At 37.5% G+C, this 21,656-nt stretch overlaps 1 protein-coding gene across 6 annotated transcripts in view; it reads right to left on the bottom strand.

The window, feature by feature from the left end:
- Nucleotides 1-1,697: 1,697 nt before the first annotated feature.
- Nucleotides 1,698-21,656, bottom strand: part of ncoa7b (nuclear receptor coactivator 7b) — a 39,408-nt gene continuing 19,449 nt past the window's right edge. For 3 of the 6 annotated variants that reach the window (XM_079583623.1, XM_079583622.1, XM_079583624.1), the window contains exons 8-16: nt 20,020-20,204; nt 17,286-17,968; nt 14,766-14,937; nt 13,978-14,125; nt 12,685-12,807; nt 9,142-9,294; nt 7,122-7,217; nt 5,969-6,042; nt 1,698-2,992 (exon numbers count right to left, since the gene is read on the bottom strand). In XM_079583623.1, the coding sequence (XP_079439749.1) occupies nt 2,857-2,992; nt 5,969-6,042; nt 7,122-7,217; nt 9,142-9,294; nt 12,685-12,807; nt 13,978-14,125; nt 14,766-14,937; nt 17,286-17,968; nt 20,020-20,204 (1,770 nt within the window). In that variant the 3' untranslated portion in view covers nt 1,698-2,856. The remainder of the gene's footprint in view (nt 2,993-5,968; nt 6,043-7,121; nt 7,218-9,141; nt 9,295-12,684; nt 12,808-13,977; nt 14,126-14,765; nt 14,938-17,285; nt 17,969-20,019; nt 20,205-21,656) is intronic. The other 3 variants (XM_079583625.1, XM_079583627.1, XM_079583626.1) reach the window with 1 other exon arrangement.

Genomic DNA, 21,656 nt, shown 5'->3' with positions numbered 1-21,656 from the left:
AAAACAAAATACATAACTATAATATTACATATAATATATATATATAAATTAATTAAAATAAAAAAGTTAAAGTCCACCTGTGGTGAAAATCAAGTTTTTAATGTCTATTTTTAAGCTGCTTTAATATAAACCATGTGTAAATTCATAAGTCGACAGCATTGCTGTGTATTTTCGTCACAAACTACCTTGTAACCAATCAGATCAATGTGTGCTCGTCAACCAGTGGATCTCTGAGTGAGTGAGTGGAGGCGGGGCTCATTTGCATATTCATAGAACCCCGCATACTAAATGAGGCAATGGTGTCGAGTTACATTCAAGATATTTTAAGGCAAAAACTTTAAATTTGTGATTTTGGTGATAAAAGATGAGTTTTCAGGGATACTATTATTAACTACAGGAGGACTTTAAATTTAAATAATTTCTGTGGCTGTCGGTCTAATTAATAATGTTTATATTTTTGTGCTTTTTATGTTATTTTCTCTGCTTGCACTGTTGTAAAACTGATTTAACAGCATCTCAGGGATAAAATCGTTTTAAATGAATGTATGTTTTTCTGTTATAATGTGAATAAAACATCCACATACTGCTCATTGCACAGTGTATACAGTAAATGGCACACCTACAGTACAATAAAAAACATGTTTTCATCATAACTTTACAGTTAGTTAAACAGTGAACCAATGTATGATAATAAATGCTGTTAAACATACATTTTTGGTTCATGTTAGTTAATGCATTAACCCTTTGAGCTGTGCCCCCTTTTTTTAATAGACATGAAAATGCACATTTTGAACTTAAATGGTTGTAATTCAAGAATGCTTTGGAATATAGATGTAAGATTGGTCTTGTTTTAAAGAAGACATTTGGCAGATTTTTTTGGAGAAGTGAAATTAAGGAACTTAAAACAGAAAAAAAGTTATAGAAGTTTGAGTTTATGAAAATGTACAATGTTAAAAATGTATGTAGTTCGGGTGCAGTACCACACTTCTCCACTAGTGGACATCACTGCCCATATAAGGGCGCCTCCATCTCCATATGTTGTTTGAGTCTGAACCATTATTTTTACAATTTTCATACAATTTATGAAGTATTCGTCCTATTCAGAAGTAGTGTTGGAAGTTTGGCAGATTTTGAGATGAATTCAACCTCTAAGAAACACAGAAGATCACGTATGTGCATTATAGCTCGCTGACACATCACTAATGCTGAATCTATTATTGTTTTCTTTATATTCAAAACAATTTCAGAGCTTTTTTTCTAAAAGAATTGAATGGATGCTATCTTCTGAACTCTTGGCATGAAAACAATCTGAGGTTTCTACCATTCTTTCATGATTTTTCATGTTCATCACTATTTCAAAATAAAGGTCTGAACACGTCTGAGGAGGATGAACATATTCTTGCTGCAAACTGATAAATTACGGCTCCTCTGTCATTTATTTTGACAATCAGTCACCAAATATGTAAACTAGAGATTGTAAGCTTTCAAATGATATATAGTTAGTCAAGATTGGTTTAGTTTTAGTATAGAATATTACTGTCTTAAATATGTAATGGCCCAATATAAGGGGTTAACTTTGTCATTGTTATTTCAATCAGCAGTTTGCTAAAGTTCATTGTCTCGTTTCTTAATAGCAACACGGTATGTCCGGTGTCAATTTATGGAAGTATTAAATATTATAAATGTTAAATTCAATTAAAGCACGAGTCATTTATTTCTTTATTTATTGCATTTATTTGGTTCACTTTAAAACACAGAAATGCACAATAAATATGACATTCACTGACTACCATACACAACTGGACAGTGTTCGAAATCAGAGACACTTGTTAGAGTGAAACGCTTGTAAACTTGTTTTTTTCCCTACATGGACCACATAATACGGCTTCGGAATGAACACGGTTAGTTAATGCCCACAGATGCTGTCTAGTAGTGAAATGAGTGACATTTCCAAAGACTATTCAACCAATCAGACCTCGTGCATCGGTTCACGCCGTTCCAAAAGATGTCACGACATAACAGGAAGTGACATCAGTCAGTGAGTGATTGCATACACAAACCCACAGTGAAGTGGTGAACCTGATTTGCTAGAAACTGAAGCAACTTGTTTACTAGTGAAATAGTGTTCAAAAATAATACTGGCATCTCTTCATTTCAAGTGCTTCCCTTTTAAATGAACTAGAAAGGTCCCTAAAATATCACAAAACAGTAAAACAATCATCACGTAGTGAATATGATTATACGTCACGTTCAATATAAAAAACTCAAATACAAAAAGAAAACGATATAAAACATTGGAGAACAAGGCAAATAAAATGCTTTGGTCAGAAAGAAACTATTCGTGGTTCATATTTCCAGGAGGACGTCCTTTCACTTGCACTCTCGTCAAACAAACATGAAAACGCAATCGAACTAAACGCATCAAATCGCCACGAATGTAAACAAAAAATATTTTCAATTTGAGCAACTGACCCTGACGCAACAGATTTGGCCAACGAATACGGTTCTTCGGCTTCCCGAGTATCATACACAATCCAGAAAGCCATTCCTCTCCGTTCACGTACACAAATGTGTTTATATATTGGTTATATGTCAGCAGGAAACGTCTCTAGAGAACATTGCATGCTGGGATGGCGGAGGAGTGTGGTGTCGGAGGTTAAGCTCTCTGCACTTTAGTCTGAAGCTCAGACCAGGAGAAAACTATTAAAACCACGTCATCGAGTATGACTGGATTTGCACAAACAGCCTCGTACAGTACGGGATAAAGCGGCGCCCAACATTTCGTCGTGTGTCATGCCGTGAGCGTGGAGGAGCGCGTCTCAGTGCGCGCGGGTTCGTAAGCGTGCCGACGTCTGCTCATTCGAAGGCCCACACCTCCAGGTTCTGGATGGTGAAGTCCTGTTTGGAGGACAGTGGCAGGTTATTGAAGGTGGAGCACTTGGAGGTGGTGCCGTGGTAAAGGTCAGCGTCCAGCCACAGGCCCAGACGACCCCTGGGGAGCGGACAGGTGAGCGTTAAAGGGACAGTTCACCCAAAAATGAATTTTTTTTTTGCCTGTGATTGACTCACCCTGAAGCAATCATAGGTGTATATGAGATTCTTCTTTCAGATGAATACAATCTGAGTTATATTAAAAAATTACCTGGCTCTTCAAAGGTTTATAATGGCAGTGAATGAACGTTTTTGTTTTGAAGTCCATAAAAGTGCATCTATCCATCATAAAAGTGCATCTATCCATCATAAAAGTGCATCTATCCATCATAAAAGTGCATCTATCCATCATAAAAGTGCATCTATCCATCATAAAAGTGCATCTATCCATCATAAAAGTGCATCCATCCATGATAAAAGTGCATCTATCCATGATAAAAGTGCATCTATCCATGATAAAAGTGCATCTATCCATGATAAAAGTGCATCTATCCATGATAAAAGTGCATCTATCCATGATAAAAGTGCATCTATCCATGATAAAAGTGCATCTATCCATCATAAAAGTGCATCTATCCATCATAAAAGTGCATCTATCAATCCTAAAAGTGCATCTATCCATCATAAAAGTGCATCTATCCATGATAAAAGTGCATCTATCCATGATAAAAGTGCATCTATCCATGATAAAAGTGGATCTCTATCTCTATCTCTAAGGGATCGCCCAGCCACTCTGCGGAGAAAGCTCATTTCGGCCGCCTGTATCCGGGATCTTGTTCTTTCGGTCATGACCCAAAGCTCATGACCATAGGTGAGAGTAGGAACGTAGATTGACCGGTAAATCGAGAGCTTCGCCTTGCGGCCCAGCTCTTTCTTCACCACGACAGACCGGTACATCGACCGCATTACTGCAGCAGCTGCACCGATCCGTCTGTCAATCTCCCGTTCCATCCTTCCCTCACTCGTGAACAAGACCCCAAGATACTTGAACTCCTCCACTTGAGGCAGGAACTCTCCACCAACCTGAAGTAGGCAAGCCACCCTTTTCCGACTGAGGACCATGGCCTCGGATTTGGAGGTGCTGATTCCCAGCCGCTTCACACTCGGCTGCAAACCGTCCCAGTGCATGCTGAAGGTCCTGGTCTGATGGGGCCAACACGACAACATCATCCGCAAAGAGCAGAGACGAAATCGTGTGGTCCCCGAACCTGACACCCTCCGGCCCCTGGCTGCGCCTAGAAATTCTGTCCATAAATATTATGAACAGAACAGGCGACAAAGGGCAGCCCTGCCGAAGTCCAACATGCACAGGGAACAAGTCTGACTTACTGCCGGCAATGCGAACCAAGCTCCTGCTCCGGTCGTATAGGGACCGGACAGCCCTTAGCAAAGGACCCCGGACCCCATACTCCCGGAGCACCCTCCACAGTCGAATGCCTTCTCCAAATCCACAAAACACATGTGGATTGGTTGGGCAAACTCCCATGAACCCTCCAGCACCCTGTAGAGGGTATAGAGCTGGTCCAGTGTTCCACGGCCGGGACGAAAACCGCACTGTTCCTCCTGAATCCGAGGTTCTAAAAGTGCTTCTATCCATGATAAAAGTGCATCTATCCATCATAAAAGTGCATCTATCCATCATAAAAGTGCATCTATCCATCATAAAAGTGCATCTATCCATCATAAAAGTGCATCCATCCATGATAAAAGTGCATCTATCCATGATAAAAGTGCATCTATCCATCATAAAAGTGCATCTATCCATCATAAAAGTGCATCTATCCATGATAAAAGTGCATCTATCCATCATAAAAGTGCATCTATCCATCATAAAAGTGCATCTATCCATCATAAAAGTGCATCTATCCATGATAAAAGTGCATCTATCCATGATAAAAGTGCATCTATCCATCATAAAAGTGCATCTATCAATCCTAAAAGTGCATCTATCCATCATAAAAGTGCATCCATCCATGATAAAAGTGCATCTATCCATGATAAAAGTGCATCTATCCATGATAAGTGCATCTATCCATGATAAAAGTGCATCTATCCATCATAAAAGTGCATCTATCCATGATAAAAGTGCATCTATCAATCATAAAAGTGCATCTATCCATGATAAAAGTGCATCTATCCATCATAAAAGTGCATCTATCCATGATAAAAGTGCATCTATCCATGATAAAAGTGCATCTATCCATCATAAAAGTGCATCTATCCATGATAAAAGTGCATCTATCCATGATAAAAGTGCATCTATCCATCATAAAAGTGCATCTATCCATGATAAAAGTGCATCTATCCATGATAAAAGTGCATCTATCCATCATAAAAGTGCATCTATCCATCATAAAAGTGCATCTATCAATCCTAAAAGTGCATCTATCCATCATAAAAGTGCATCTATCCATGATAAAAGTGCATCAATCCATAATAAAAGTGCATCTATCAATCATAAAAGTGCATCTATCCATCATAAAAGTGCATCTATCCATCATAAAAGTGCATCTGTCCATCATAAAAGTGCATCTGTCCATCATAAAAGTGCATCTATCCATCATAAAAGTGCATCTGTCCATCATAAAAGTGCATCTGTCCATCATAAAAGTCATAAAAATCTAACTTTTTTGATGAATAGATGCACTGACCTGTGTCTGCCTCTGTCTGTCTGTCAGTCTGTCTCTGTGTGTGTGTGTGTGCGTGTGTCTGTGTGTGTCTGTCTCTGTGTGTGTGTGTCTCTGTGTATGTGTGTGTGCGTGTGTCTGTCTGTGTGTGTGTGTGTGTCTGTCTCTGTCTGTCAGTCTGTCTGTGTGTGAGATGCACTTTTATGGACTTCAAAACAAAAACGTCCATTCACTGCCATTATAAACCTTTGAAGAGCCAGGTCATTTTTTAATATAGCTCAGATTGTATTCGTCTGAAAGAAGAATCTCATATACACCTATGATGGCTTCAGGGTGAATAAATCATGGGCTAATTTACATTTTTGAGAGAGACACGCATGTACGGCAGGTTAGCATGTTTCTGAACTCACCCTCCTCCTCCGATCTGAAGGGAATCCGTGTTTCCTTTCACAAAGTAGGAGTTTTCTCCCGTCCAGCGGTACACCTGAAGGTAAAGGACGTCGAGTGTCATTATTTAAATGATTTTTGAAGTCCGAGGGTATTGAGGCCTGATTATATGGGCAATATAAACCGATTTTCAGTTTGAAAAGATTTAGACATTGCTCATGCTAGGCAATTGATAAGGGGTTCTGTGTGGTTGCTAGGGTGTTGCTAGGGACCTCTGAGGGGTTGCTAAGCTGTTCCAAGATTGTTGCTAAGGAGCTGGTGGGTTACTGATTAAAAAGCTATTGCTAACATTTTCTGAGTAATGCAAGTGCATTACTTAACGGTTATTGTTGTAACGGTTTCTAGGGTGTTGCTAGAAACCGTTGTTAGGGTGTTCTGGGTGTTTGAATTGAGCTATGAGAGGTTCTATGCTGTTACAAGATTGTTGCTAGGGAGCTTTGGTGGGTTGCTGGTTACTAAGCGGTTACAGACATTATCTATCTGGTTGCTAGGGCATTTTTTTAACGGTAACTATCATTCTCTGGGTGGTTTCTAGGGTGTTGCTAGGCAAGCACCCAGAACATCTTAGCAACTTTTTGGCAATGTCCTGGCAACGAATTAGAATACATTTTAAACCGCCAAGCAACCACCATGAACACTTTAGTCTGGGTGGTTGTCTGGCGGTTGAAAATGTGTTCTGATTGGTTGCCAGGACATTGCCAAACAGTTGCTAAGATGTTCTGGGTGGTTGCTATGCGGTTGCCAATATTTCTGAGTTGTTTCTAGTGTGTTGCTAAGGTGTTCTGATTGGTTGCCAGGACATTGTCAAACAGTTGCTAAGATGTTCTGGGTGGTTGCTAAGGCATTGCTATGCGGTTGCCAATATTTCTGAGTGGTTTCTAGTGTGTTGCTAGGCAGTTACTAAAGTGTTCTGATTGGTTGCCAGGACATTGCCAAACAGTTGCTAAGATGTCCTGAGAGGTTGCTAAGGCATTGCTATGTGGTTGCCAATGTTCCTGAGTGGTTTCTAGGGTGTTGCTAGGCAGCTGCTACGGTGTTCTGGGTGGTTGCCAGGTAAAGCACTTGCAAGGACATTTTTCATAAATTTTGTCCTTAAAAATCTATGTAGCAACACACCTTGATCTCCGGGCAGAAGCTGTAGAGGAAGGTCTCTCCTGTGCCATAACAGTGCTCACTCACTCGGAAAGGGTGAGTGGAAAACGCTCCAAAAATCTGCAGGAGAAAATTACGGGTTTTTCAACATGACAATTTTCGCCGGTTTTACACCAACAGCGTAGGTTGGTGTAACCAAAAAAAACCGTAGGCGGCAGACCAAAAATCCAGATCACGGTATTTTTCAAAATGATCCTGGTTTCACAGTATATGACGGTATTTTTATTTATTTATAAGCATGACTGGGTGTTAACCACATTTTACTGCTGATTGAGAGAGCAAATACTGCAGTCGATTGACTTAGAATGCCCTATTTTACTGTCATGAGTGAATATTGTAGAAAAAAATCCACACTAGTATTAATACAGGTTTGCAAGGCTGTTCAAATAGTTCCCAGCAGGAGGCGCTGTAGGAGCGGCAGAAACAGCGGTTTCCACTGTAACGTTCCCCATAAACCCTGCTTTATCAGGAAAGATTCATTTGAAATAACATTGAAACATTTTTTTTTTTCAAAATTATACGTTTACAGTATTTTAAAATTTTTTTAAGCATGACCGGGTGTTAGAGGATGGATACCCGACCCCGACGGGACCCGCTGGGCCGGGCTGGGTTCGGACAGATATTTAGAAATGATGTTCGGGTTCGGGTCGGGCTCGGTCACATCAGCGCGATAAGGCATTGAACATTTTTAATTTAAAACAGCTTATTATGTAGGTAGCCGATGTGTCTGATGCTTTCACTTGATGCAAACGTTCGTTTTTGTGATTAAAATACATGTAAAATATTACCATAACATCCGTCTGCCTGTGTGCGGACATTTGTTTATGTTGCCGTGACAACGAAACACGTGCATAATGTGCGCGCGCCTGTGTTAAGAGCGCTTGTTGCTCCGCGCGCTGATGCGCTTGTCCTGTTGACATTTCCGAATGCCTTTCAGTTGCTTAACAAAAGCGGCTTTCCACACAAAAAAACGTACAATTGTCATTAGTATGAGAAAAAAATTGGATTTTAACTGTCGGGCTCGGGTCGGGCTCGAACATAAATATCTTTATGCCTGTCGGGCTCGGGTCGGGTTCTGTTACTGCTCTGTCGGACGCGGGCCGGGCTCGGACAGAAAAATTCGGCCCGATCCGCACTCTACTGGGTGTTAACCACATTTTCTACTGATTGAGAGAGGAAATACTTCTGTAGATTAACTTAGAATGCCCTATTTTACTGTCATGAGTGAATATTGTAGAAAAAAACACATATTAATACAGGTTTGCAAGGCCTCACAAAATGATGCCGTTTATAAAGAGTTGGAGGCGCTGTAGGAGAGGCAGAAACAAGGTTTCCACTGTAGCGTTCCCCATAAACGCTGCTTTATCAGGAAAGATTCAATGGAAATAACATTGAAACATTTCTAAAAACGTGCAATTCTCACTAGGGCGGTCACATTTGAGAAAAATCTCATTCGAACGGATATCAAATACCAAGCTATGTATTTGAATATTTTCGAATATCTCCAAATGGTCTAATCATAGACTGTAAAAAATGCGCTATGACATGGCACTTTAAAAACCGGATATTTTATTTGTAGTTCGATTACGGATATTTCACGTCATGTTCGAATGTATATTCGAATGTTGAATAAAAAGTGACAGCCCTAATTCTCACATTTATTCAACGACGTCAAAGCCTTTTGGAAAATCTACTCGTGGCGGGCAGAGTTGATATTGTGAACCAATGTATGGGAAACACTGTAATATAATTTGACAGCTATCAATTATAGTTTAACCGATCCATCTTCATCATCACGATCAGTCACACACACAGCTGTGCATCACCACAGTTACAGTGAAAAGACCCTCAAACAGTGTCGTGCCGATTTCCCAACGTTGTTAAAGTGACATACTCCGGTATTGCGGTATGTTAAAAATTAATATCATAAAAAAACACCGGTATGAACCGGTATACCACCCAGCAGTAACAGGAGTGTGTGTACCTGGTTGTCCATGTCTTTGATGACCATCAGCACAGGGCAGTCCAGCTCCATCAGGTTTCTGTACAGGGTTTTCAGGCTGGTCCCGTGTACGACTGTACTGTAGACGAGACGCCACGGATAACCCTGAACACGCGCCGGCAAACGAGTCGACAACTGCAGAGAAGAGCGGCAAACCAGTCAAATCAAGTCACCTTTATTTATACAGCATTTCAAAGCAGCTTTACAGAGATGACAGGAAAATAATGCAACAAAGTGTGTTTCCAGAAGAAAATAGCATCACAGTCCGGCTTAAAGGGATAGTTCACCCAGAAATGAACATTAGCCCATGATTTACTCACTCTGAAGCCATGCTAGGTGTATATGACATTCTTCTTTAAGACAAATACAATCCGAGTTATTAAAAAAATGTCCTGGTTCTTCTGAGCTTTATAATGGCAGTGGATTGGTGTATGTCTTTGGAAGTCCATTAAAGTGCATCTATCCATGATAAAAGTGCATCTATCATGATAAAAGTGCATCTATCATCATAAAAGTGCATCTATCATCATAAAAGTGCATCTATCCATCATAAAAGTGCATCTGTCCATCATAAAAGTGCATCTATCCATCATAAAAGTGCATCTATCCATCATAAAAGTGCATCTTTCCATCATAAAAGCGCATCTATCCATCATAAAAGTGCATCTATCCATCATAAAAGTGCATATGTCCATCATAAAAGTGCATCTATCCATCATAAAAGTGCATCTATCCATCACAAAAGTGCATCTATCCATCACAAAAGTGCATCTGTCCATCACAAAAGTGCATCTGTCCATCATAAAAGTGCATCTATCCATGATAAAAGTGCATCTTTCCATCATAAAAGCGCATCTATCCATCATAAAAGTGCATCTGTCCATCATAAAAGTGCATCTATCCATCATAAAAGCGCATCTATCCATCATAAAAGTGCATCTGTCCATCATAAAAGTGCATCTATCCATCATAAAAGTGCATCTATCCATCATAAAAGTGCATCTGTCCATCATAAAAGTGCATCTATCCATCATAAAAGTGCATCTATCCATCACAAAAGTGCATCTATCCATCATAAAAGTGCATCTGTCCATCATAAAAGTGCATCTATCCATGATAAAAGTGCATCTTTCCATGATAAAAGTGCATCTTTCCATCATAAAAGCGCATCTATCCATCATAAAAGCGCATCTGTCCATCATAAAAGTGCATCTATCCATCATAAAAGCGCATCTATCCATCATAAAAGTGCATCTGTCCATCATAAAAGTGCATCTATCCATCATAAAAGTGCATCTGTCCATCATAAAAGTGCATCTGTCCATCATAAAAGTGCTTCTATCCATCATAAAAGTGCATCTATCATCATAAAAGTGCATCTATCATCATAAAAGTGCATCTATCCATCATAAAAGTGCATCTGTCCATCATAAAAGTGCATCTATCCATCATAAAAGTGCATCTATCATCATAAAAGTGCATCTATCCATCATAAAAGTGCATCTATCCATCATAAAAGTGCATCTATCCATGATAAAAGTGCATCTATCCATGATAAAAGTGCATCTATTATCATAAAAGTGCATCTATCCATCATGAAAGTGCATCTATCCATCATAAAAGTGCATCTATCATCATAAAAGTGCATCTATTCATCATAAAACTGCATCTATCCATCATAAAAGTGTATCTATCCATCATAAAAGTGCATCTATCATCATAAAAGTGCATCTATCCATCATAAAAGTGCATCTATCCATCATAAAAGTGCATCTATCCATCATAAAAGTGCATCTATCATCATAAAAGTGCATCTATCATCATAAAAGTGCATCTATCATCATAAAAGTGCATCTATCCATCATAAAAGTGCATCTATCATCATAAAAGTGCATCTATCCATCATAAAAGTGCATCTATCATCATAAAAGTGCATCTATCATCATAAAAGTGCATCTATTCATCATAAAAGTGCATCTATCCATCATAAAAGTGCATCTATCCATCATAAAAGTGCATCTATCATCATAAAAGTGCATCCATCCATGATAAAAGTGCATCTATCCATCATAAAAGTGCATCTATCATCATAAAAGTGCATCTATCCATCATAAAAGTGCATCTATCATCATAAAAGTGCATCTATCCATCATAAAAGTGCATCTATCCATCATAAAAGTGCATCTATCATCATAAAAGTGCATCTATCCATCATAAAAGTGCATCTATCCATGATAAAAGTGCATCTATCTATCATAAAAGTACATCTATCCATGATAAAAGTGCATCTATCCATCATAAAAGTGCATCTATCCATCATAAAAGTGCATCTATCATCATAAAAGTGCATCTGTCATCATAAAAGTGCATCTATCCATCATAAAAGTGCATCTGTCATCATAAAAGTGCATCTATCATCATAAAAGTGCATCTATCATCATAAAAGTGCATCTATCATCATAAAAGTGCATCTATTATCATAAAAGTGCATCTGTCATCATAAAAGTGCATCTATCATCATAAAAGTGCATCTGTCATCATAAAAGTGCATCTATCATCATAAAAGTGCATCTGTCATCATAAAAGTGCATCTATCATCATAAAAGTGCATCTGTCATCATAAAAGTGCATCTATCCATCATTGAAGTGCTCCACGTGGCTCGGCAGGGGTTAACAAAGGCCTTCTGAAGAGAAGCGATGCGTTATTTTAGTCGATACATTTTTAAATATGGATATTTTTCTTACATGAAAGCATCGCTTCACTTCAGAAGGCCTTTATTAACCTCCGGTTAATAAAGTTAAGGTTAAGTTTGATGGACTTTCAAAGATATACGTCCATTCACTGCCATTATAAAGCTTGGAAGAGCCAGGACATTTTTTAATATAACTCTGATTGTGTTCGTCTGACAGAAGAATGTCATATACATCTAGGATGGCTTGAGGGAGAGTAAATCATAATGTTCATGTTTGGGTGAACTATCCCTTAAAGCGGTGGTGTAATGCCCTTTTCACAAGATGTAAATTAAGTCTCTGATGTCCCCAGAGTGTGTGTGTGAAGTTTTAGCTCAAAATACCACACAGATATTTTTATGTAGCATGTTCAAATCGTCACTTTTTGAGGGTGAGAAAAAACAGTTTTTGTCTGTCCCTTTAAATGCAAATGAGCTGCTGCTCCCGGCACAGGGGGCGGAGCTTCAAGAGCTCTTCATTACACACTAACTAAAGTTAGAAAAGTGAAATCATACTCAACCACCCCTTTAAGTAAGTTCAGTGATGTTTCATTTTTGTTGTAAAAAAGTTATTAATTTAGTTATTAATGAAAAAAATTCATAAAGCCGCTCTGGAGAAAACCAAGATGTCATCGTCCAGCTCTCATATAATGGTGTCAATGCAGCAGGTCAATAATATTGTTCAATATTAAATACTAGTCACAATGATCCCCACTTTTCACTTCATAGCAAACTAGCAAATAAATCCGAACGGACGGTTCATAAGTCAGTAGTTGGAGTGTCAAGTAAAGCAGACCTTCTCGATGTGTGTGTCCTCCAGGAGCGCGCTGGGGTCCATCAGCACTGGAAGAAGATCCACCGGCTCCTCGTCCTCGAAGCTGAAGCTCTGCCGTCTCTTGGCCTCATTAATCGTGATGATCTACAGGACAAACATGTTTCCAACATATTTTATTCTCATATTTATTGAATCTTTTTATACTCTGACTTTATAATCCTTTATAAATTGTTGGGTAACGCAGCGCTGTTTCACTCGATCACAACAATCATACTAAACATACATGCGAGTGTGTTGAAAGTTTTGTTTTAACATAACTTGTTCCACTTTGCAGTAAACTAGATCAATATTAGAATATCATATTAATAAAAGCTGAATAACTTTGTTGTTAAATGGCATGCAATTAAAGATTTGAAAAAAGATACAAATAAAGCTCTGAACTATATAACAATGATTAGTTTTCTGTTGATAAAAGTATCACAACAGTTGATCACCTGTCTAATAAAACACATAATATATTAAAACGTCTTTGATGTTTGGTGTCTACAAAAGTAAAAGCGGGAATTGAGGTCAATGTGGATATGACATCACTGACAGGTGACCAATGACACGGACCGCTACACTTGTTAAAAACGACTTGATTTCTCTGGATTTAAACGTTGTTTGAAACATTTGTGAAAATGTAAGTACACAAGTCAACTAAGTGTATACTACGGGTCTGTTGAACGCTTGAATCTGATTGGTTGACGAACGTTCTAAGGTGTGCAGTAAATTTCTGGGAAAGTAGTTCCGGCAGGTTTCGACACACACAATTTATCAGTAAAATTGTTCAGCAACTTAAAAGCTACATGACATTTCTCACTAGCGAGGAACTAACTGTTCTTGAAGCAGATAAACTTACAGTTTCACTATTAGTCGAGACACTGCTGTCGAACACAGAGACACACAGACTCAGGTAATTCACACACACTTCATCTCTCTCTCTAATAACTGTATTAATAACTGCATTAATCTGCTATCAGTGGCTCTAAAATGGCGTTTTGGAATCAGCAACGGAGGCGTGGGATGAGATGCGCAAGAAATTAGTTCCACACACAACCGTTTTAAGGACAAAAACCTGATAAATGTCTTGAAATAAATAATCTGAACAATGTCTTGAGGTGTTGTAACCGCAGTATAAGCAGAATAATTCACTCCGGGCCGTTGAAATATTAGAAAATAATGCACACCTGAGTATTTTGCATTATTTTCGCTGAATTCAACGGCCCGCCGTCAGTTATTCCTGCAGGTGTTTCTCTCAGGTGTGTTGCTCACCTCCCAGCTGCGAGGAACCGGGTCACTGAAGAAGTTGTCGATCATGGTGAGCTCGTCTTTCTCCACGACCACGAAGCCCTGCTCCTGAGCGTCCTTCCCGTACGCATCGGGAGACCACTGGATGAAGAACGAGTACAGGTGGTCCACTCTAAAGCAGAGCGGTTGGTTAGGAGCACACACACACACACACACACACACACACACACGTATATATATTTATAAATATAAACAAACTTTTTTTTATCTGTATTAATGGATTAATTGCGATTCTTTTTGGAGAAATTAATACATTTATTCAGCAAAGATGCATTAAATTGTTCAAAAGTGACAGATCAAATCTATTAATCGCGATGAATCACAGCTAACATAAAAGTTTGTAAATATATAATATTTGAGTGTGTGTATGCATGCATGTATATAATATATATATATATATATACATATACAAACTTTTTTAAATGTATTGATTAATCGCAATTTAAAAAAAATTGGGAGAGAAATCAATTAATTTATTCAGCAAGGATAAATTAGATCATTCAAAAGCGACAGTAAAGAAATGAAAAAAAAGATGAATATGTCAAATAAATGCTGTTCTTTTGAATTTTCTATTTATGAAAAACAAAATTCTGTTTTTACAAAAAATATGAAGCAGCACAACCATTTTCAACATTGATAATAACACTTATCTAATTATTAAATATCGTTTAAAGCAGAAATATTTAAGTCCTAGTGTACTTTTTATATTCTAAAAAATAATTTTGCTTATAAATTATAAATGCTTTGTATACCTTTCTTGCGGCACAGCGAACCAATACTCCGGCTTGCGGCCCCTCCCAGGCAGCGAGTGGGCGGGGCTTGAGGTCCGGCCCGTGGCAAACGACTTCCTCATTGGCTTGCCCACCTTAAAGCAGAGGAACATGGGCGGAGCTTTGCTCTTCTCCTCGTTGAACAGCAGCATGTCTGCGAATCAGATCTGACATCAGCAAACCCGGCCTGTACTTCTCCTTCTCCCTCGCACACTTTCTAACATCTTTCCCTCGCGGGTCAAAATGACCCGAAGCCCTGAAATTATACTTTTTTTGTCAGAAGGCTTATTTTATATAATTTTAGAAATATTTAATTTATTTTTTGTTCTTTTTTATTTACCTGATTTGATCAATAAACAATAGTTAATAATGGTAATTTAAGCACATTCTTTCAACTTAAAGGAGAACTCCGGTCAATTTTAACATTGAGCTCATTTTTTTGTAAATTTGGAGTGCTGTCAATACAGGGAACAACTACAAAAATCGGTGTTGCCTACACCGTGTTATCCTCTTTTTAAAATTTGCACCCTATTGACTTCAATGGGGCAAGTTTTAAACCTGCTTTTAGCCTCTTAACATCCTTATTGTTTCATTACAAGTGCCCAGCCATGTTAGATGATAACTTCAGAGTGAACACGAGTGAATCTGACTGCATTAGATGTGAAAGATATGAATAAAAATGATGTTATATCAGCCAGCGCACAGACCTGTATTTAGTTCCTGTTTTTGGTCGAAGTCCAAAGTAGTCGATTGTCGAGTTCACGCGCGTGATCATATGTAACTAAACCTATGCGCGTGAACTCGACAATCGACTACTTTGGACTTCGACCGAAAACAGGAACTAAATACAGGTCTGTGCGCTGGCTGATATAACATCATTTTTATTCATATCTTTCACATCTAATGCAGTCAGATTCACTCGTGTTCACTCTGAAGTTATCATCTAACATGGCTGGGCACTTGTAATGAAACAATAAGGATGTTAAGAGGCTAAAAGCAGGTTTAAAACTTGCCCCATTGAAGTCAATAGGGTGCAAATTTTAAAAAGAGGATAACACGGTGTAGGCAACACCGATTTTTGTAGTTGTTCTCTGTATTGACAGCACTCCAAATTTACAAAAAAATGAGCTCAATGTTAAAATTGACCGGAGTTCTCCTTTAAATTAAAAATAACACAATTTCATGCATAACTCTTTTAATTCAGCTCTAAATGTCTTGCATCGGGTGTGTTTGTCGACCTCTTGTGGAAAATGTTAATATATCATGATATTTCATGACTCTAGATGGCCTTATATCTCTATATGGAACAAACGAGCTGTTCCGCTGGGTCCTAAAGTCAGTTTCTCTTCAGTTTGCATTCAGATACACATGCAGACATTATTAAATAATTTTTTGGTAAAGTTTTAGCATTTTTAGGTTTTTCGATGTGAACTCATTCATTCCTATGGGGGTCAAATTGACCGGGTTAAGAGACATCGGTCCTCATGTTGATTCTGCTCAGGGCCAGACGGGATCTTACGCAAGTGTTCAACCGTTGTTTGTCTTTCCAATGTCACGTTAAACCCATGCTGAGAGACACACTGAAGTAAACACACAGCCTTAGACATGTTCAACACAACATTGAGCATTATTCATTCTCTACTCTCTGGGAAAAATGATCAAGCAGCTTTGCATATCGTTTGTGAAGGCGGCAATCCCAGAATGCATTGCATGGCTCCCAGAACTAGAGAATAGTGATATTTAGTCTGCAATTTTTTCACGGACTGGTCTAAAGTCAGATTATATTGTTATTATTATTAATATTATTGTCAGTATAAGTGCTGTTCATATTGCTATTATTACTGCTGCTTCTACTGGCACTATTATTACTACTAATATTATTATTATTATTCTTTTAAATTGTCTAGATATCTATTAATCACTCGGTGAGTTTATATCTATACTTTTTGTATCACTAAAAAAAGAAGAAGAAAAAAATATATATAGTTTGTTATATTATACATTAAAATAATTACTGTACCTTTATACACTACTATACATGTATAAAGTAGTGTATAAAGTGTGTATATGTGTTTATGTGTACTTGTGTGTATATGTCATTGGTCTGTTACTTTGTATATGCATGTCTTGTTAATAAAATAAAAATGTACAAATTAAAAAAAGAATGCATTGCAAAAAGCTGTTTTAATGTTTAAATAACTCTAAAATAGCACTGCCTATGATGGCCGCATTTACACATTTTCAACACAAAAGGCAATATTCATTCTTTACTCGCTGAGAAAAATTATCAAGCACAATTGCATATCTTTCATGGAGAAGGCAATCCCATAATGCACTGCAAAAAAGCTGTTTTTACATTTAAATAACTCTAAAATAACACTGCCTATGTAGAAAGCAGACCGTAGACAGCAAAGAAGCTCACTAGTTTTAGAAAGTGCATGCTTAAAAACACTCCTTGGCTGTGATTGGTTGGTCTGTCCTGTCAATCAAAATAAAACTCACCTTCGATTGGTCTGTGCATCGTCTTCACGAGCCACGACTTCATCTCGGCCTCACTGGCCCGTCTGCGTTTCTCCGCTTCGGAAAGAAGCTGTACGTCTGCGTTCGGTCCCTTATTGTCCTCAACATGTGCTCCCGGTGGACTACATTTCCCAGAATCCTCTGGGGTCACCTTGCTTTTTTGGTCGTTTTCGATTGCAAAGACACCGTTCACTAAAGTTTCACCGCTTGTTTTGCTCACTTCTATGGCAGCCTCCTTCCCATCATGCACCAGAGACCGTAGCAGATCCGCGGTGTCATCCGTGGAGCGATTGTGAAGCCCTTCGTCTTCCTCTTCCTCTTCCTCCGCATTAAAAGACCTCACGGATTTGTCTTTTTGGTCCATTGTCATCCGTGTGGGTGTTTTTCTGTGCTCCTGAAGTGACGCCCCCTCCTGGCCGGGGCAAGTAGTGTTCGAGTCACTTTGCAGCAACTCGAGTTCAGTAAAACCTTCATCCGACGGGGATTTGTCAGCGATTTGGCTTTCTGAGATCTCAGAGACGGCCGACTCGATATCGTCTAATACGATTGGTCGATTAGGCGCCCCGAGAGCCTCGTAGCGACTAAAAGGGTTCAGATCTCGTTCTGAGGGAAGCTCTTCCCACTCGCCAGGCCTGTATAACGGACAGAGATCCCGCGGTTCATCACTATTATCACGGATCATCATCATCATCATCATGAGGGGGAAGATGTGAAATTAAAAGAGAGAAAAACAAACAAAACATCCAAAATGAACAAACGCAAGACAACTGAACAAAACATGACAAATAAACATGACAAAACTTAAGTGATGTTTGGTGTCAAATTAGAACTAAAATGGGATGAATGAAAAAATGGACTGATGGCTGAGAGAAAGATTCATATTTAAAGTGATTTACATATCTTGATTCGTCCCTAAAAATAGAATTGCACTACAGTAATAGACTTAGAGTTGAAGTCTATGGGACGAGTGTGCAAGGGCGGAGAAGAAGAAATGCGTAAAATATGCAACAAATTTGAGAAAGTATCCTGGACTTTTTCTGGGGCAACGACACACACACTGGATGCTGTAGATTACAAACCGCTAGATATGCATCCTTATCAGATGTGTTAGGGACATTTATGCATGCATTTGATCATTTATACACTATCTTTTTTGCTTTGGAGTTGTTTCTGTAGTTTATTTGAAACTCGTGTCACAATATTTTGAAGATTTTCGGTTAAATTACTGCATTTCTATTTACTTCAGGGAGGCACATTGTACATTGATCATGTTAACACTGAATAAACATGTCAAGAAAAAAGGAAAAGAAATGCAACGATCACACCGTTTATAAAGTACAGACTTTACACTTAACATGCATATCGTTCGCTTTGCCACTGGGATGCTAAAAAGAGGCTTTTTGGGAATGAATGAATGAGTGAGTGAATAAGCAAATAAATAAAAACAAATTAATGAAAATAAATAAGAAAAAATTAACATTCAAATAAATCAATAACAAATAAATATTGAAAATAAATAAATTAAAATACAATAAATATATAATTAAAAATTAAATTAAATCCAAATAAGAGCATTTAATAAAAAAAATTAAAAAAAAAAAATTTAATTAACAAATTAAATAAATAAAACATAAAAATAATAATAATAATAATAAAAATAATTTAAAAAATAATATATATAAAATAAATCATTAAAAATTAAGGAGAATAAATAAGTTCAAATAAATGCATTTAATAAATCAAATAGTTTTAATCAGAATAAATGAATAAATAAATTAAAAAACGTAAACAATTAAAAAACATAAAATATACAAATAAATGAAAATTAAAATAAATATATCATTAGGAGAATAAATAAAGTTCAAATAAAAACATTTATTAAATCAAATAGTTTTAACGGAAATAATAAAATAATTTAATTTATTAATTAAAACATATGAATTAAAATTAAAATAAATAATTAACCCAACAATTAGCTGGAACGGTTTTGGTTACTACAGTGTTAAAATATCAACCTAAATTTATTTAATTTGATCCATGCACACTTAAATATTTCCTGAATCAAACAATAGAGCCGTTAAAACTCCTCAAATGAACAAGACACAGGAAGTAGCTGATCACAGATTACATAATAAAAGCCTTTTATATAATGCTGACACTTAAAGGTGCAGTGTGTAAATTTTACACACCCGCGGTGTATGTAGACAGAAATGCTCATTCTAAGATAATAAAAACATTCATCCGTTAATAAAAACGGTTCATTATATAAGGTCTTCATACATCATTGAAAACAGTTATGTATATGATATTGCATTTCTGTCAACAGATCCTCCAAAATATTACACAGTCCACCTTTAAAACAGCGAACACAAGCACAATCATTTAAAAAAAGATATCTTCTAGTCATTGATTAGCATATTCTGTCATGATAATCTATAAATCGTGTTCAGGGGGCGGGGTTTATGTAAATTTTAGGGTTTGTGATGTCACTAACCCGGGAGGAATGTCGTGTAGTTCCTACCAGCCGTTTGTTGTAGTCCTTAAAAAGCGATTTCTTTAAAAGCAAATATCTCCCTTTGCTTTGAACTTTGAGCGTTGTAACTTTGCAGATGTTGTTTATGATCAAACACAACATTACACACTAACTACAGTTAGAAAAGTGGAATCATACTCAACCACCGCTTTAAGGAAGGTAAATGTAAGAGTATTTTCTTACGACGGCAGCGCGTCCTTGAGCTTCATGCGGGACACGTCGTCATACAGCGCGACCGACAGCACCTCCTCCATGGGGCAGATCAGCCCGTACTCCTCACAGCCGTTCTCGATCACCAGCGGGTCCGACTTGTGCGGGTCGAACATGATGTTGTTGGGCGTTATGATCATCACTCCTCCGACAACACCCTGGAAGAAACCAGACCTCGGGAGTCTCAGTTACAGCTTCCCTGCATCAGTACGGTTCAACTTTAACAAGTCCGATAATGCTTATCGATTCCTAATTTCGACTCCAATAAGGTAAAAAAAAAAAAACTTAGATATCATTCACATTTAGTCTTATTGCAAAACATTTAATTTAAGTGGAATATCATGAACAAAAACCAACATATTAATATAGCATGTTAAAAATATTCCTTTTTTGAGTGAGTGAAAAATGCGTTGTTTCATGTCTGTCCCTTTAAATGCAAATGAGCTGCTGCTCCCGGTACAGGAGGCGGAGCTTCAAGAGCTTGTGTCCTTTTACCTCACACACACACACACACTTACACAAGGAACTTATTTAAAAATACCATAGAAAAACAACTAGCCTAACTTATATAAATTTCAAGCATTATTTAAGACAAGTAAACTCTCATAAACAAATAAAATAAAAAATAGCAACAAATAGATACAACTAAATATAGATATGATTGAAATAAACAGCGTTTTAAGATTTTCAGGTACAGAAACTGTAATCAAATGTAAAATAATTGCATTTTATAAATAAAATATACATGACAAATGTAGTTACAAAAGTTATTCAGTCAAGAACGAGTTGAAATGATCAAGAGGAATCAATTTAAATTTTATAATTATTCAGATTCTTGACCAAGTATTTGCAGAATTGTAATCGATTATTTGATTCCCAAAGCTAATCGCGAGCAGCCGAGAAGATGATATACGTGTATGCCGTAAACGAGGAAGACTGGAAATACATTAGTCAGAAGGTGTGGGAACACTGTATCCTATAATATGCAAATTACACGTCATAAATAGAGCCGTTTACTTTATTAAATTAAAGCCGACGGCTTACTGAACACATTACGGTTACAGACTACTGAAAACACACATATACAAACTACCTTGTAACCAATCAGATCAATGTGTGATCGCCAAACAGTGGACCTCTGAGCTGAGTGAGTGAGTGAGTGGAGGCGGGGCTCATTTGCATATTCATAGCGTATACTAAATGAGGCAAGGGTGTCGGGTTACATTCAAGATATTTTAAGGCATGCAGAAATTTGTTTTCAAGGAAAAACGTTTAAATATGTCAGTTTGGTGAGTTTTAAGGGATACGATTATTGACTACAGCGGGACTTGATATATAAACTAATATTAATAAATGCATTAGAAATATTTTTTATTTTCATTTCATGTTAACTAATAAACAACACAAATGTTTCTATATTTTTTATGGTTTTAGTTAAAGGCGCTGTATGTAACTTTTACACTCTACTAAAGCATAAAAATACCACGTTTGCAGATTTTGAGGAAGTTCACACACTCGTTTCTCTGAAAAACACCAGTTATTTTACTCTGAAGTGTGTGTTTCCAGACTGGAATGTTTGTTATTGTGTTGGTCTGTGATACTGCATGTTT

Source organism: Phoxinus phoxinus (genome assembly GCF_949152265.1).
Source record: "Phoxinus phoxinus genome assembly, chromosome: 16".
In the NCBI taxonomy this organism is placed as follows: Eukaryota; Metazoa; Chordata; class Actinopteri; order Cypriniformes; family Leuciscidae; genus Phoxinus; species Phoxinus phoxinus.
The sequence above is the reverse complement of the archived record's forward strand: the minus strand, read 5'-3'. Positions and strand labels throughout refer to the sequence as shown.